This window comes from Megascapheus bottae, chromosome 11 (genome assembly GCF_031878675.1).
Source record: "Megascapheus bottae isolate mThoBot1 chromosome 11, mThoBot2.hap1, whole genome shotgun sequence".
In the NCBI taxonomy this organism is placed as follows: domain Eukaryota; kingdom Metazoa; phylum Chordata; class Mammalia; order Rodentia; family Geomyidae; genus Megascapheus; species Megascapheus bottae.
In genome coordinates this window covers 50,336,016-50,353,008 of record NC_143519.1, presented here as the reverse complement: position 1 = coordinate 50,353,008, position 16,993 = coordinate 50,336,016, and the positions used below count along the sequence as shown (strand labels likewise).

The 16,993-nt window shown below is 40.9% G+C and overlaps 1 protein-coding gene across 1 annotated transcript in view; it reads left to right on the top strand.

The window, feature by feature from the left end:
• Positions 1 to 976: 976 nt before the first annotated feature.
• Positions 977 to 16,993, top strand: part of Stard13 (StAR related lipid transfer domain containing 13) — a 238,994-nt gene continuing 222,977 nt past the window's right edge. The window contains exon 1 of the mRNA XM_090342249.1: positions 977 to 1,229. Coding sequence (XP_090198375.1) covers positions 1,097 to 1,229 — 133 coding nt within the window. The 5' untranslated portion in view covers positions 977 to 1,096. The remainder of the gene's footprint in view (positions 1,230 to 16,993) is intronic.

The window sequence follows — 16,993 nt, the reverse complement described above, 5'->3', positions numbered from 1 at the left end:
GAGTTGAAACTAGGAAAATTAGTTGGCTAAGTAAGACCTCCTGATACATTTCTTTAAAAAAAATCTAGTCCATTTCTTCTCTTTTCTTGCAGGACTCAGTTAATTTCCAATTGTAGCCCTGTTTAATGTCTTTTGCTAAAATACTTTAAAGTTTTATTGTCATGTTTTTCGTCCTCAGCACACCTGCATTGTGAGTGTGTGAGTGTGTGTGTGTGTGTGTGTGTGTGTGTGTGTGTGTGTGTGCGCGCGCGCGCGCGCGCCTGTACCAACCAGTACTTGGGCTTGAACTCAGGCCCTCATGCTCTCAAGGCCGATGCTCTACCACTTGAAGCACATCTGCACTTCTGGCTTTTCGATGGTCTTGCAGAGTTTCCTTTCTGGGCTGGCTTTGAACCAAGATCCTCAGATCTCAGCTTCCTGTGAGCCACCAGTGCAGGAGTGCAGAGATGACACCTTGCTACTGCACACGGATGTTAATACTTACTCTACATGTATAAATCGATTTTTATGTCGGTTCTTCCCACTTTGACTCTCCCATGTGAAAGTTCTTTTCCTCTGACACGATGGCTTATGCAATGGAAATAACATTCTGGCTCTCGAATTCGTTTTGGTTTCACCATGGATTGCACTGGGTTCATTATTTCATGGATGGAACCAGGAAAGGTCGCCATATGGAAGGTCCGCTTGAGAGAGGGGCAGGAGCTGGATGGACTCACGGTGGCACCTTTAAAGTGATTATTCCAGTTGTGAAAGATGGGAAGTGTGAGGAACTGGGAAGAGCGGGGCGCCCGTCAGGTTGCAGGGGAGAGGCGGGAGGGAAGGCGCGCTCCTAGAAGGAGCGGGGCGCTGGGCTGTCCCGGGGAGGAGAGAGGGAGGGCGCAGAGGGAGGGCAGCGCGGCGGAGGGGAGGGCGGAGAGGGAGCCCACGGAGAAGCTGACGGAGCCCCGAGGTCCGCCCGGCTGGACGCCGGGGCGGGTCAGGCATCCCTCCCAGCTCCGGGGCGACCCCATGCCGCGTGCGCGCGGGGTCCCGGGGAGTGTGAGTCGCGGGGCCCGGCGGGGGAGTGGCGGCGGCGAGGGATGTGGACGGATCTACCATGAGCAGCCCGCCCAGAGCTCTGCGAGCTTTCCAGAGGCCGCTCCGGAGGTCCATCAGCGAGCAGCTCCGCGACTCCACGGCCAGAGCCTGGGATCTGCTGTGGAGAAACGTCCGGGAGAGACGGCTGGCAGGTCGGTGTCCCCGCCGCTCCGGGTCCCGCGGTCGGGGGTGAGGGGTCCCCCGCGGGCTCGGGTTCCACCGTTGGGGGAGGGCCGAGAGGGGTTGTCCGCGCCGCCAGCCCCCGGGGGTGTGGGCTCTGCGCCCGCCGCCGCGCGCGGACAGTCCACCCGGGGTTCCGAGCCCGCGGCTCACCTGGATGGCGCGGCTGTGTGCGGCTGTCCGGTCGGGGCTGGCCCCGCTTCCCCGCCGTCCCGTCCCACCCCGCGGAAGACGTGCCCGGAGGGCCTCCGCGACGGACGCCCGCTCGCTCCCAACTTGGCGTTTCCACGTGGTCCCCTGTCCCGTGCGCGCCCGAGACCCGGAGGCCAGGCCGGGAAGGCGGGGGGCGTCGCCACTAGGGGAGAACGGACTTCCAGCGGTGGCGGGAGAGGACTCAGAGGCCGGAGGGGGACCCTCCACTCCCTGGAAGCTCTGAGCAGCTGAGGAGCAGCGCGCCTTCCACTTGGAGTTAAATGCCTTTGCCAAGCCATTGGCCGGCGATCTGAGAGGGCGGGTGGGCCCAGAACTCGGAGCCCAGGTGTGCTCAGGAAGTTCTGCTGAGGTGGGAGATCAGCCCGCACCTCCTCCTTCTGTGCCCCCAATAGGACCCTGCCTACACGGAGTGACCCAGCTCCTCAGAGCCTCCTTAGGAGCTCGGGGCTCTGGAGTCACAAAGCCATACCTGTAAGACCAAGTGTCCCCACTCCATCAAGGGGTCCCTGGGCGGGGTACAGGGCTGGTCCCCTTTGGCTAGAGAGAAGCTGCTGGGAAATACTTCAGGAACTGAGGGCAGCGTGATGACCGTGTGAGGTAACCAGGAGTCCAGCCTGGGGACTTGTTGTGTCCCTCCAGCCATGGTCTCCTGGGAGGGACAATGACCTCGGTGTGAAGTGGAGTTCTAGAGGCAGTGTGGCCCCTGGGGCAGAAGGAAAAGTTGCTATAGGTGAGAGTCCTCCTTCCTCTAGCTCCTCCCCTCCCTATGGGAACTGGAGGACTAGTCTCCTGTCACGGTGCTGTCCTTAACATCCCACAATCTTCTGGAGCAGACAGATGCTCTGGTGTTTATCGCCTGAACTGACTGGTTCTCAATCAACCCAACTAAAGTAGAAGACCGCATTAGAAAACGATTTCAATACTCCATGAAGTGGGCATGAATAGTCTGTCTCCTATTTTCTCTCTAGCACACTGTCTACATTTAGTAAGCACCCAAGAGATCAACAGACTTTTCAGTCTGATTCCAGGAATAAATTGTGGTCACCTACTAGTTTGGACTGCTGATTTTGAAAGACCTGAATGTTCCTTGTGGACCTCAATTAATAACAAGGACTTGACCTAATTCGTGTACTACATTGTATCTTCTACATGATGGGTAGTATTAGGGAAATCTTTGTGGTCTAGCAAGCTTTCATTGCTTCAGAACTTCAGAATGCTTTCTGCAAACATCTTATTTAAGTTTGTTAAGTTTGTGAAATCAACGGATCCTCAAGAAACACCAAAGCACTCTAGGAAAGCTGCCAAGCCTGTGCTCGGTTGTGGTAGAAACTAAAACTAGAGATGACTGCAGCCCTGTTTTGTTTTTGTTTTTGTTTTTGCTTCTTCCAAAGGAGAGCTGAAAAGAAATAGAGTTTGATATGAATGTTTGAAATTCTAAAGGTCATCCCAGAGCCATAGGTTTGACATGAATTATAGGCATCTCACGCAGTGGGAGAAAAAAATCTTTTGTTTGTAGGAAACAAATCGTAGGTAGAGATTTTAAGACCATGAATATTTGGTGATTATGATTTAAGTGCCTTCAGGATGATAAGTCCAAGAGTTCACTCAGAACTGTGCAATTACTTTTTAAAAATAGCAGTATGATGTTAAAATATTGAACCAGGATATTAATATCTGCTTAACCATAAGGGATGCCCGGTTATTCAACTGGGACTAAACAATCCTTGTGTAAAGCAGACTTCAACTTCTACTTCTCTCTCAGAAAGCTGGGATGTTTGCCACAAAACCAAGCCAAGCCAATGAAGGAGCTTTTAGATGCAAATTGATTTTCTTGGGTTTTTCTTGCTAAGGTAGCTAAACTATGGAACTTTGGCCATGAGACACTGAAATACTTAAGTTATTAATGTTGGCAACAATTCTAGGTGAAAGTGTTCTTCATCTGTAAAAGGCCTTTATATGAGTCAATTTGCAGCATCAAAATAACCAACTATATGAATGTGTCCCCAGAGGGCATTCATCCTCTCAAAAGACAAGATGGGCTTGTTGTCTTTTTTTTTTATCTTTGTTTTGCCTTCTTTCTTTCTATCAGATAAAAGGTTTGTGCTGGCTTTTCCTTAACTTGCTTATGTTTTTTTTTTTCTTATTTCACTCAGTCAATGGAATAGTGTTCAAGGGCTTTACAAAATGCTTATGTTTGTTATCTAAGCTATTCTGAAGATGTTTGCCTCATTTGCTTTTTTATACATTGAGGAAGGAATACTTTATTGTAACTCAGTTTCCTCTTCATGAAAAGTTGTCGACTGAACAAAAAGACAAAACTATATGCAAACGTTTAAATGTATAGAAACCTGTGTATTTCTGTGGTGTGGGACAGTATTCAAGGATGAGGAACTCATACATATTGGGAGAACATTGCTCACAATGACATCAATAATGGAACTTACAGAAGAATAAGATGAGGGTGGTGTTCAGATATATTCATTTCATGGTAAAATTGTGTGGAGGAGGTTTTGTTAAAGAACTGATATTGGGAGCTCTGCTTGAACTTTCTAATTGCATGGTCTATGTTAAAATCCCACTGGATTATGGTGTGTGTGTGTGTGTGTGTGTGTGTGTGTGTGTGTGTGTGTGTGTGTTGCCAATCCTAGTTCCTGATTTCCCAAGAGACTAATCCTCATTCGGTTATCTCTGTCATTTCAATATTCAATTTGGGAAATTCTTTCCAACATGATCCATTTAGTTAGTGATCAAAGGAGATTCAAAGTCAGTTAATCTGAACTCACAGGCCAACTGTACCTAACGTTCTAGTAATACAAGAACCCATAAAACTCTAAAGCTTTCTGTCATTTGCAATCTGATTTCACAATGTGATTTTAGAAGGATATCAGAAAGTTAACCTCTCTTCCTTCCTGGAGTGCAAAAGATGCACATACAAATAGTTTGCTCCCTTTTGGGGAGGGTTAGTCATTGCAAGAGCTTATAGAAATTTGAAACAAACAGGCATAGACATAGTTTTTGGAGCTCCTATATAGCTCACCCAGGCTATTGGCAGAGCAAGGGCTACAGGAAAGACTGTTGTAAACTCTGAATGAACTGCAATTTTTTTTCCACATGGGTGAGTGACAGGTTCATTTGCCTTCCCCTTTTCTTTACTCAGCCACTGGGGGTAACAATTCTAAACATTTATAGCACCCCTAGATCCACTAGGTAGTAGAATGCCCATTAGCTTTTGGTGTTTCTAAGTAGTTTGAGCTACTTCTGAAATATAAAGGTCTGAGAAAAGCCAAATGACTTTTCTAAAGCTTCCTGTTCCTTTATTTTAAAACTATTTTAATGGAAATTTAATCCATACATTTGATTCTTTTACACTCACATAGCAATATGTAGGTAGCTTGTAAGCTAATTGATGTCCATGTCTTTTGATCTCTTTTATAGTCTCATGTTAAATCATTTCTTAGAGCCACAGGAAGTTATATTGCTGCCAAGAATATTCTAACTTAAAACACTGAAAAGTTTGAGTTTCATTAGAAACATTAATTCCACCAAATTTCCCTGGGTCTTTGTCATGTTAAAACAGGTTCATTCATTCTCAAAGTCAAAAGCAGCATTCTGGGATGTGATGTAAACACAAGATTGTGACTTTACTGTGAAGCAGGATCAAGAGTAAAACAGGGTCATAAAAAAGTTCCTTGTAAAGGAGCTAATGTGACTGAATTTTGAATGTGCCACCCAGCAATCTATTACTTCTGACATATAGACACGCATGTGTTGTATTTTAGAATGGAAAGAGCCTCTCAGAGAGCTTTATATATTCCTTCCCATTCTGAAAATAAAACTTGCATTGTAAATCTAAAAAAAAGTTCCTTATTCAAATCTAAATATGTTCCATGGTATCACAAGTACAGGGTGGTACTGGCTGATTCTTTTCATATATCTCATATCTTTTTTTATTGTTACTTTACAGAAAGAATAGAAAAACCCTACTCTGTCAGAGTTTTGTTATAGCTTCTGTTGTTGGGACTGTATCAAGATGTGACTTCCATTTATAGCAGCAAAAAAATAATAAAGCCTTACTCAAATAAATATTACTGAAACTAGAAAAAGAAAGCATATCACTTATACCAGAATTATCCTCTTCTGGTGCACAGAAATTCCTTTGGAGCCTTTCTGAACAGCAATACCCTCTCTCCCAGAAATCCTGATTCTCTTCAGATGAGGTCTCGGTAGAGTAGTAGAGTTTTTCTTAAGCTCTAAAGAAAGTTTCAGTGTGTAGTTGGGAGTTGAGGACCACTGATTTATATTAACTACTGCATGGTAAGTTCCAGAATTCTGGCTCTGATCTGAAATCTGAAAATCCAAAATCATGTGAACAATTTTGACTGCTGACCTGATGCTACATGTGATAGGTTGTAGTAAAAATGCAGGTGCACAACACATGGTTTACTCATCATTCTTAAGAAGGAACAAAATAAGCCCTCCCAGCCCCTTTAGCTATGATGTACAAACTTTAACAACCAGAAAAATCACTAAACATGTTGTGAAAGTTATACTTGGGCCATATATATAGGGTATATAGTATACATAAATAAATTTCATGTTTAGTCTTGGATTCCAAGCCTTAAGATACCTTATTGTTTATATGCAAATATTCCAAAATTTGAAAGGAAAAAAAAGTTCTGATAGCCCAAAGGCTCAAGGATTTTGGATAAAGGATATTAAACTTATAGACTAAAATCTCAACAATCTTTTGCTTAGGTGTCCTGTTATAGAAACAGAAGAAAAATAAACACAGTCAGTGATGCTAGGAGAATAATGAAAGCACTGATGCCAGAAAGTGGAAGGACATGATGTCACATATGCATGGACAGGACCAAGTGATAAGATGAGGTTGTGTCTTTATTGCTAAGGATACAAGTTTGGTTGATCTTTAAGAGGACTTTGAGAAGTGAGAGACCTAAATAAATTACTATCAATAGTGGTCCAGGTAAGGCATAAACAGCAGCATACTCTCCTGTGACTGTGGTGGGAAAGAGGAAAAAGGGATGTCTTGAAAGTGGAAACCCTTTGGTTGCTGAAAGCAAGAGAGAGAGACTCTCAGCTTAGGTTCTGAGCAACAAATGGAGTGCGGTGCTGTTGACTAGAATGGGGACACCTGGCAGATTTGCACAGAAAGGATTAGTGAATTGACCACATTAACTTTGGGTATCTTATAGGCATTAGATTTTACACATTAGAATTGGATGTGTAAGTAGAGTTCTGAAAGCAAAGTCAGAGCCAAGTTAATACATTTGGGAGTTATCAGCATGTAACCACTCTACAGAATCTTGTAATTCTGTAAGAAGAGAATACAGATGAGAAGGGGACAAGGATCAAGTTCCAAGCCATTCTTTATTTAGACCATAAAGATTGGGTATAAATATACACATGTGCTAAATTCCTGAGGGGAACTGGAAAGGCATCAGCATTGTCCTAAATTCTTCATCCTTCTAGAAAAATAGTGTAGCATAAGAGTAAACTTTTGTGACAGACTTGCTAATTTGATACCAGAATTGTTGATCCAAAAAAAAAACAATTATAAAGATAAATGTCTCAGTAATAAAAATACTTTTTATTTTAAATATGATATTGTAAAATAAATTTTAAAAGATGGTGATACTGGAGTTTGAATCCAGAGCACTTGTTCAACTTGCTGGACTGATATTCTACCACTTGTAACATACATCTAATCCTACTTTTTTTGCTATTTTTTTTAAAAAAATGGATTATAGCAGACTTTTTTGTCTTCAAACTATGGTTCTAAACATCTGTCTCCTAAATAACTTGGATTACAGATGTAAGCCACCAGTTCACAACAAAAAAAATAGCAAGAGGAAATATTTCTCAAGGTATTTCCCATTCCATTCTCATAGAAATGAAAAATCTAACTTTGTGAATAAAAATGGTCTTAGAGTGACCACTTAATTTTCTAGTTACTGTACTTGTTGAGCCTGTGATATAACAGAGTAGAAGCTATATGCTGGAGAACTGTCTTCTTCAAAAAATAGTCTTATCAAACAAGGCGAGTGGAAAACATTTCTTATATTGATTTTATTAACTTCACTTTGCTCATAAAAATGTTGATTGAGGTAAAATTTCATAGAGAGAACTAAATAACCAATGTCTTAATCTGGAGACTTTGTTAGAAAAGTACATAAATCTGGCCCAGTCTTTTGGCATTATACTGACTAACCCCTCTGGGGTCACACAGTTCCTCATAGAATTGGAACAGAGAATAATATGTGAAAGGCACATGTGAATAAGGAACACAAGCCTAGCTGGTTGGCTGAAATTCCTTAAAAATACCATTTGATTTTTGTTGTTGTTGTTTTGTTCTGTTTTATGAGTCACCAACCTCAACATTTAGCTATGGAGCAATATGTCTGATAACACTAAGATCTATCCATTTGTGCTTTGAAAATTTTGTGTTGAATAAAACAGTTTCTAAAGAAAAATATTCTGGGGACATAGCAGTTTTTTGAAGATTAGCCAATAGTATAATTCTATCCTCTTCTATTCCTTTGCAAGGTTAATGTTATTGCAAAATGATGGCAGTGGTTGTTTGAAATGTATTTCAACATTCTTGGACCTTGGATGTTTAGTCCTAAAACAGTAAGTTGAAGGACAAACATTTTTGTTGTCTGTAGTTAGTCAATAAGTATTTATTGAGCCATGAAATAGCACCCTTGTTAAAGTGTGTTGGGAAAGTACTGTAGGATGTTATTTCCAAACTGTGGTTGTATCCTGTCAAAACATATAAATATTATTATGATGCTCAAATCATCAAATTCATACACTTGATCAGAAATAGTGCAAGGTTTCAGAAATAGCAAAAGGACAATACGGAATGTGTGTTGACTATACAATATTATACTTTGTAAACTTACTGTGTCAAACCATCTTACTTTCTCAGTAGACTGCTTTATCAGCACTGTTTTTTAAATAAAAATTTCAAAATCACATGGTTTTGTTATTTTGCAAAAGAATATATGTTGTCTATATTTCATCAGTGCATAGGGCATTTGTGGTATATACCTTTCTCTTTCTTACATAGAAAAATAAATAATTAAAATCACTCAACTCCATAAAAATTAATGCCTTTATTAGCAATGCCATTAAACTGGAGTACCTTATATTTCTTATCCTCCTCCCTCCATCTGGATAAAGTGGCAAACTTTTGGTATTCCCTAAATGGACTTTTAGGACTTAGAAACTAAGAATCTCAGGATCCTTAAAGAATCTTTGAATTGGTTTTTCATTGAATTCCAAGATTGGGGATTAGAATAATGTTGTGAGAATACAAAGTGTATGGTTACCTGGAAATCATAACAAGCATCAGTTACACTAATCTGTTACTAAATGGCTCTGTGGGTCACCACAATGACATCACAAAGACAGCAAGATAGTGACCCCCTCACCCCCAAACACATACCAGATGTTGTGCTGAATAGGGCATAGAACCTTTCACAAAAGTGATAAATCACATCTTTCCTAGCCACCAGGAGTTGTTCACATAGCCTTGCTGTCTTTCTTTCAGTGGTAAGACTATACTACATAAGTAATGGACAGAAAAGAGGAACCATTATTAAGATGAAAATAAGTTTTTTGTTGTTATTTTTTGTTTGTTTGTTTTTGCCAGTCCTGAGGCCTGGTTCAGGGCCTGAGCACTGTCCTTGGACTTTTTCGAGGCTAGCCTTCTACTACCTGAGGCATAGCACCACTTTTTCCATGTGCTGAAGAATTGAACCCAGAGCTTGGTACATGCTAGGCAAGCACTCTACCACTAGGTCACACTCCTGGCCCTAAAACTTTTTTTGTGCTAGATTCCAATATCTCAAGACTGTCATCTGAGCTACTCATGAGGCTTAAATCTGAGGATTGTGATTTTAATACAGCTTGGGCAGATAAATCTAAGAGACTCTTACCTCCAATTAATCAGCAGAAATCTGGAATGGAATTGTGGCTCAGGTAGTGGAGTGCCCTTCTTTAGTAATTAAAGTCAAGCAAGAGTGCAAGGCCCTGAATTCAAGCACTAGTACTACCACAAAAAGAGAAAAAAAAATGTTTTGCATATTTTACTAGTATCTTAAAAGCAGTTATATGCTTTCTGAAAAGAGGAAAAGAAATCAAATCTAAATAATCAGGAAATGTATATTCTCTTCTTTGTATTTGTTTGTTAGTATACTTTAGTTGGACAAGTAGTGTTTTGTTGTGATATTTCCAGATATGCATATAATTTATCCTGACTAGTGGTTTCCCTCATTTGTAATAATTAGTACAAACCTTGGACTCTCGTAGCAGATGATTATAATAGCTCAAAACCTAGATACATAAGGCCATATAGGATGAGGCTAAATGAAAGGACCTCCAGGATATAGAAACAAGAGTCATAGAGTGTGTGATTGTTGTTCTTAATATACTATGTTATTCTCATCTCTTTTGTTGTTCCTTGGTTATTCTCATATTGTTACAATACCTTACCTTGTTATCTGGTATATTGTATATACGATTATTTGTTTATTTGAAATAGGAAAGAGAAAGGGGGAAAACAAGATGAAGGGAGGGGGGAGAGGGAAATGGGGACAAAAACATGAGAAGGGCTATCAATGTTTGTAAAGTAATGCACCCTCTATCTGGTGAATATAACTATAACCCTTCTATTAATTACAATTTTTTTTTGGCCAGTCCTGGGCTTGAGCTCATGGTCTGAGCACTGTCCTTGGACTTTCTCAAGGCTAGAGCTCTACCACTTTGAGCCTAAGCACCACTTCGGCTTTTTTCTAAGTATGTGGTACCAAGGAATCGAACCCGGGTCTCCATTGCATGCTAGGCAAGCACTTTAACCACTAGGCCAAACTCCCGGCCCCTAATTACAATTTTTTTTTTAAATTATCCTGACCAAACTCACTCCATCACTGTTTACTTTCTCCTTTCTTAAAACAATTTTTTTTTTTTTTTTACCAATCCTGGGGATTGTACTCAGGGCCTGAGCACTGTCCTTGGGCTTTCTCAAGGTTAGAGCTCTGTCGCCACTTGAGCCACAACATCAATTCTGGCTTTTTTCTATGTATATGGTACCAAGAAATTGAACCCGGGTCTTTGTGCGTGTTAGGCAGACACTCTACCACTAGGCCAAACTCCCGGCCCCCTCTTAAAACAATTTTAACAAGTTTTACTATTCTAATTTTATTTATGCCAGTATACTACTTAGATGATATTCATCCTCATTCCCCCTCTATCTTTAGCTGTCCCTCTTCCTGCTGGTACCCACTTCTCCAAAAGAACTTATTTTATTCTCATAAAGGTAACCGTTAGAGACACGTCATAATAGTGGGTACGAGATTGAAGCTATTTGGCAAATGTGTACATCTAAAAGAACACCTGCATAATTGGTAGTTAGCATCATTGGTGAACAGTCACACTGTTGATAGAGATATTTATCAGTGTGGCCTCACTGAGCTGGGCGCAGACTGTGACCTCAGTGAAAGTGCTTTGATTCTTGGTTGATGTATCCATCAAGCAAAGTACAGGGCTGGTGGGGTTGGGATGTGCTGGTACATCGTGGACATAGTATGATGACACACTGGTTAACAACCTTTAGGACAACCAAAAAGACCTGACCTTACACCCTACCTCTACCATTTTACACAGCGAGCCGTGATATTTTAGAATTTAAGATCTAAAAACCCTATTATACTCCAAGGAGTTTTGAAAATGTTTTCCTTTTGAACTACAAATTTCATGATTAGAATAACAACCTCGAAGTACAAATGTATGGTTCTCTGGAAATCATAACAAATGTCAATTATACTAGCCCATATCACACATTTCTCTACAGTAATGGTAGGCTAGGCCATTTATGTAATCAAATCCCAATAGTCTTCATTGTCTTCTTCTTTCAAAAGGTGGCCAATCACAGTATTTACCTCACAGGGTTGTTAAGAGGATTAAATGAGTTATTATTTACAAATATTTAGTCTTTTGTCTGGACCACACTAAATACTATATGAGTTTTAGTTAGGGACTGGGAGTATGGCCTAGTGGTAGAGTGCTTGCGTAGCATGCAAGAAGCCTTGGGTTTTATTCCTTCATACCACATACACACACACACACAAAAAAAAGCCAAAAGTGGTGCTGTGGCTCAAGTGGTGGAGTACTAGCTTTGAGAAAGCTCAAAGAACCCAGGCCCTAAGTTCAAGCCTCAGGACTGACAAAAAAGAGTTTTAGAGAAAATACACACACACACACACACACACACACACATTTAGCACAGACATCTAGTCTTAACACAATGTCAAAGGTTCTTTTAGCATTAACTTGGATCTACACATGTTTTTCATTTCTGGATGCCTCTTCCTTGTTCCTATATTTTTGAATCCATGCTACAGCCCGTATCTAGGTATTTAACACCTTTATCTCACTCTATTTACTCTAACTAGGATTACAAAAAACAACAAATGTCAGCATGGTTGACAGCATTTCGTATAGATTTATTAGTGCTACAACATAAATCATTTATTATACTAACATTTTGACTTTCTGAAGGATCATCAATTACAATTTGTACATCAACACCACCATTAGCTTCAGTACTATGAAACTAAGAATTCATTCACATGCCCTTAGCCTGAGTGGAACTTGATGTGAAGGACTAATTAAAATCAGAGACAGTGTGCCAGATAATCTCTAAGGTCCCACTTAGCTTGAAAGATCAATAAATCTATCAAAGTAGACCATGGGCCTAAAACAAACTTAATGTACTGACTTTCAGTCCCTTTTCCACATACTTCTTATGAGCCTCTTTAGTAGAGGAGGGGGTGGCAGAAGGCCAGAGAATAAGATCAAGAATCCAAGTGTGACTTCTTATGTAATTTTGGTCCCTTAGTGCAAGACAACAGTATCTTCCAACCAGTACCTCTGATTCTGGAAGAATTAAAGTAGGAACAATGAGGAGACCAAGCTAGGAATCTAGAGCCTCTGAAACCTCTGCATCCCCAGCCCAACATTCAGGCAGGGCTGGCTCACCTCAAAGATACATGGACTGTACAAGCCTCAAGGCCTATGGATCAGAACACCTGCTGAACCCTGGGCCACTTGGTTTTGTGTTCCACTGTTAGCCCTTTAAAATTTATATTAGGCTCTGTAAGTGATATAACTAGTCTTGTACTCCAGTCCTTTGTGGAATCATGGCTTGCTTTACAAATTCACCTTTATTGGTAATTCGGGCTTATAAATTTGGTTTGTAAAACCCTAGGACATTAGATATGGGAGGAGACCTTGAAAGGCTTCCCTTGAGAATCAAATTCCACATTCTCTACTCTTTGCTCTCAGGGAAGGCAAATTTCCAAGAGGAAAAATAAATTTTAATCTTATTGTTTATTGATTCTGGTAGCATCATTAACATTGCCCTTGATATAGTTGTAATGATTATGAATTTAGTGGTTACAAACATTGAAGCAAATGCTTTATTTAGTTTTTAAAAGTATTGTGGCATTTAGTTCAGACAGGATACAATTTTTGTTGTGTTAGACTTTTTGCTCTTTGTTTTGCAAACTTCTTAATTAAGTAGATTCTTAATTAAATATTTACTCACAGCACTGGTGATACATTAAATCACTAAGCTCTATGTACTAAAACCCATTATATTTATTTTCTGCTCAGGTTTCACCTATGGTACTTACTCAGAAAGGAAATTAATAGAGGTGGCACATCACAGTCTATCATTCTCAGGATCTATCTGCTAACATGTTATTTTGTCATAATTTCCATCTGTTTCTGAGACATTATTAAAGCTGGCTACGTCTAATCTTACTGCTTCTATAGGTGTCTCTTATGCTAATAGCAGCTACACACAGAACTCCTCATTTGACAATGTAAACAAAACAGGTATTTCTTAGAGAGTTTTTTCAGTCCTGCAGCTTGGGCCTGAGCCCTGTCCTTGGGCTTTCTTAAGGCCAGCACTCTACCACTTGAGCCACAGCACCACTTCCGGCTTTTCATTCTATGTGGTACCTAGGAATGGAACCTGGGTGTTCGTGCATGCTAGTCCAGCACTCTACCACTAGGCCAAACTCCTGTACCTCTTAGCGATTGTTTTAAAGAGTACATTCAATTTTTATTTGCTCTTAAGTTTAATCATCCAAGAATATATTTGAACATTCTGAATAGTGCCATAAATAAGTATGATTGGCCAATTACAGACCATGCTGCAATAAAATTGATCCGCCTGTCCGCAGAGATCTGGGTCCCCAGCTGGTCCAATGATGGCTCATGAAGAGTATCAAGTGCCAGTGGCTTCATGAAACTTTTCTGTGTATTTAGCTCTAAACATAAGAGAAGTCCAAGATGTGTCAACAGCTTCATCAAAGAGCCCCAACGAGTTTTACTTTCCAGATAATAAATGCTCAATTTGTAGGAGCAAACTAGCCTAGTAAACAACACTCTGTAGATGTTCAAACTGTCAACGCTACAGGATTAATATGTATTAATACTCAAATCGAATGATGTACTTACACATCTGAGAACACTCTTAGGTGTTCAGCTGTCAATTGGAACATGACTGATGCTCTGGCCTAGTAGGTGAAATATAGGAGGTCTACAATGAGTGCTTATTGAATGAAGGAATTCACAATATTATACTAGTAACATGTAACCCTAGTTCAAACCCTTATGCACTCCAGGAACTGTCAAGCACTTCACTTTTTTTCTTATTTCATATCCAGACATTCTCAGTAGGAACTACTAGGGCCTCTGTTAGCAAATACACTTTGCTGTGATTGGGAGCCAGACTCCTTTTCTAGGTTGATGAATTTTGCAGCGTAGACTCCTCTGAGAAAACATAGTCCCTTGCATGTATGCCTTAATGAATGCACTCCGGCCTGAGGGTTCATCTCTAAAGCACACATAGATGCTTGCTGTGTGGAGGACTTGGGCTTCACAATTGTACACCGTGGTTCTATAAACCCTTACTCTCTCCACTTTGTGGATGAAGAACTATAAGCATGGGAGGTCAAGCGTCATGTTCATTTCATATATTTGTGAATTCCACAGGACTCTAGGACCCAAACCCTCAGAAGAGTCTTGCCCTGAGGTGGTATATTAAAGCAGCCTTGGAACCATTCTCAGAGCCCTATTTCCTCCAGGTCATCAAAGGCTGGAACAGAGCATGCACACTGTAGCGTTTGGGAATCCCCAGGTCTCTATGCCCTTGATGATAATTATTCAGGATGCTAAATACTTTCATAGTACTTTAAAGCAAAATGTTTGTCCATTCATGTAAAATAACAGATCAATAATAAGATCAATAAATTCCCACAAAAGTCCTTTGAGAGAGACAGGGTAGATACTATTACCTTTATTACATTCATGAGACAAAGGATGATAAGACAAAAATTATGTGATTCTCAGTGGAACCATGGCCCACATATAACAGTGAGATTGGAATCTGGAGTTCTACTGTAATGCTTGCTATTCCAGTCAATTTCCTGCCTGGAAAATGCAGTGAAACATGGCTTTCAAACCAGATAGTGCATCAGAACTATCAGTGCAGCTTTGTAGAGACCAGGTTCCTGGACTCCTCTTCAGTCTTTTGTGTATGTAGGGTGTGTGTGTGTGTGTGTGTGTGTGTGTGTGTGTGTGTGTGTGTGTGTTGATTTGATTATCTGGCACTGCCCTTCCAGTGAAGTGACTTAGGGTGGTTCCACAGTCTCCTGACTGGCTCAGGTGTCTGGCATCATCTGTCTTTTAGGTATTATGCTTTATCTCCCTAGGCCTACCTAGAATTTACCCATTTTTCAAGGACCATCTCAAGTTCCTCATGATGTCACTACCAGTGCCCTTCTGGATATACCCACTCCTGCTCCTTGAGGGTCACCATTTTCCCTGTGAATGCTTTGGGAGGGTGGAAGTCAGAAGGCCTCTGAGTGTGCGGTTCCTCATCCAGTGGCTTCCACACGTGTCCTCTTTAATGCTGCTGAGGTAGTGATTACAGTTGCCATTCTGGTTTTGTTTTGCTTTGTGCTTAAACCCAGGGCCTTAGCTTTTACCATTCAAGGCATGTGCTCTACCACTGGAGCTACCACTCCACTTCTGGCTTTGTGGTCATTGATTGTGGACTTGCCTGCCAGGGATGGCTTCACACCTCAATCCTCAGATCCCCGTTCCATGAATCGTGAGGTTACAGGTGTGAGCCACCACCAACACCAGGCTCATTGGCCCTATGTTAAAGATGGAGTAAGTGAAGAAACTGGATTAAAGTGTGAGGCCTGAACAGGTAGGAAAACCTGAGTGGGCCCCTTCTGCTTTTTCTTGTACTCTGGGCTTTGTCTCACTAATGGGATTTCTTTTGCAGTAAAATAGGGAAACTTTGTCATATTTGAAAAACAAAATCTTTCACCTCTTTTTGCCAATCACACAAAATAACCCCGTTATTTCTGGACACTGATGAGTCATGACTGTAATCATACTTTCTCAGGAGCCTGAGCTGGGGAGGACGATGGTTCAAAGCTAGCCCAGGCAGAAAAATCTACTCGAGTCCATCTCCAAAACAACCACCAAAAGGCAAGGCTAGAGGTATGCCTCAAGTGATAGACCATGAGCTGAGAAAGCAAGCCAAGCAAGTGAAACCCTTAAACCCTAGTAAAAAAAAAATTTAAAAATAAACCCAATTGTTGAAGAATATTAATAGAATGTCGTCTCACACTTTTTTGGGGGGGCTTTCTGGCCTAGACAGCTTAAAAAGTGCATTGCCATATTTATTTACTCAAGCTCTCTAATAATGCATAGGAATTCCTGCCGATATTTTGTCCTCAACTTACTTTGCACTCATTCAAAAAAGCCCCACAATATGTGAGGGCACACCTCATAAATTATTTTTTCTCAAGCCATTCATTTTAGAAAAGCTAATTGAATTCATTAACCTGTTCCAAGTTTTATAACTAGTTAATGATCGATTTGAGCCTGTCTTTCAGTCGTGTCAAGTGATAGTTGATTTTTTTTAACAAATGATATTTGTACTTAGCCACTCAGCCGTAAGTACAATATTCGATTCTGAAGTTAGTCTGCTAGAGTACAGACTTGGAAAGGCTTAAGGAGAGTATCTTCTTGCCATCGGGGCAAAACTGTTTCTATGAGAGTAGTGTTTGCTGGCAACCTGGTTCACTGACTAAGCAATGGGTTAAAGGGAGTAGGACCTGGCTGAAGGGTATTAAAAACATGGGCTTCCTCCCTGCTAAGGGCTGAGTTTCTCTCCAGTGACACCAAGTCTGCCTGGCCAGCCACAGTCTCATCCCAGATGTGTAGCACGCCTGTCAACTTGGAGGATTTTTATGGAAGATAATCTTTCCCTGTCTACCAGTGTTCTTCTTCTAAAGGACCACTGGACACTTTTATTGCAAAAAAAGAATAAATATCACTGCTATTACTTGATCAGATTGGGAAAATGGGTTAGGAATTGTTGAACTTTAAACATTTCTCATCTGCTTAAAAC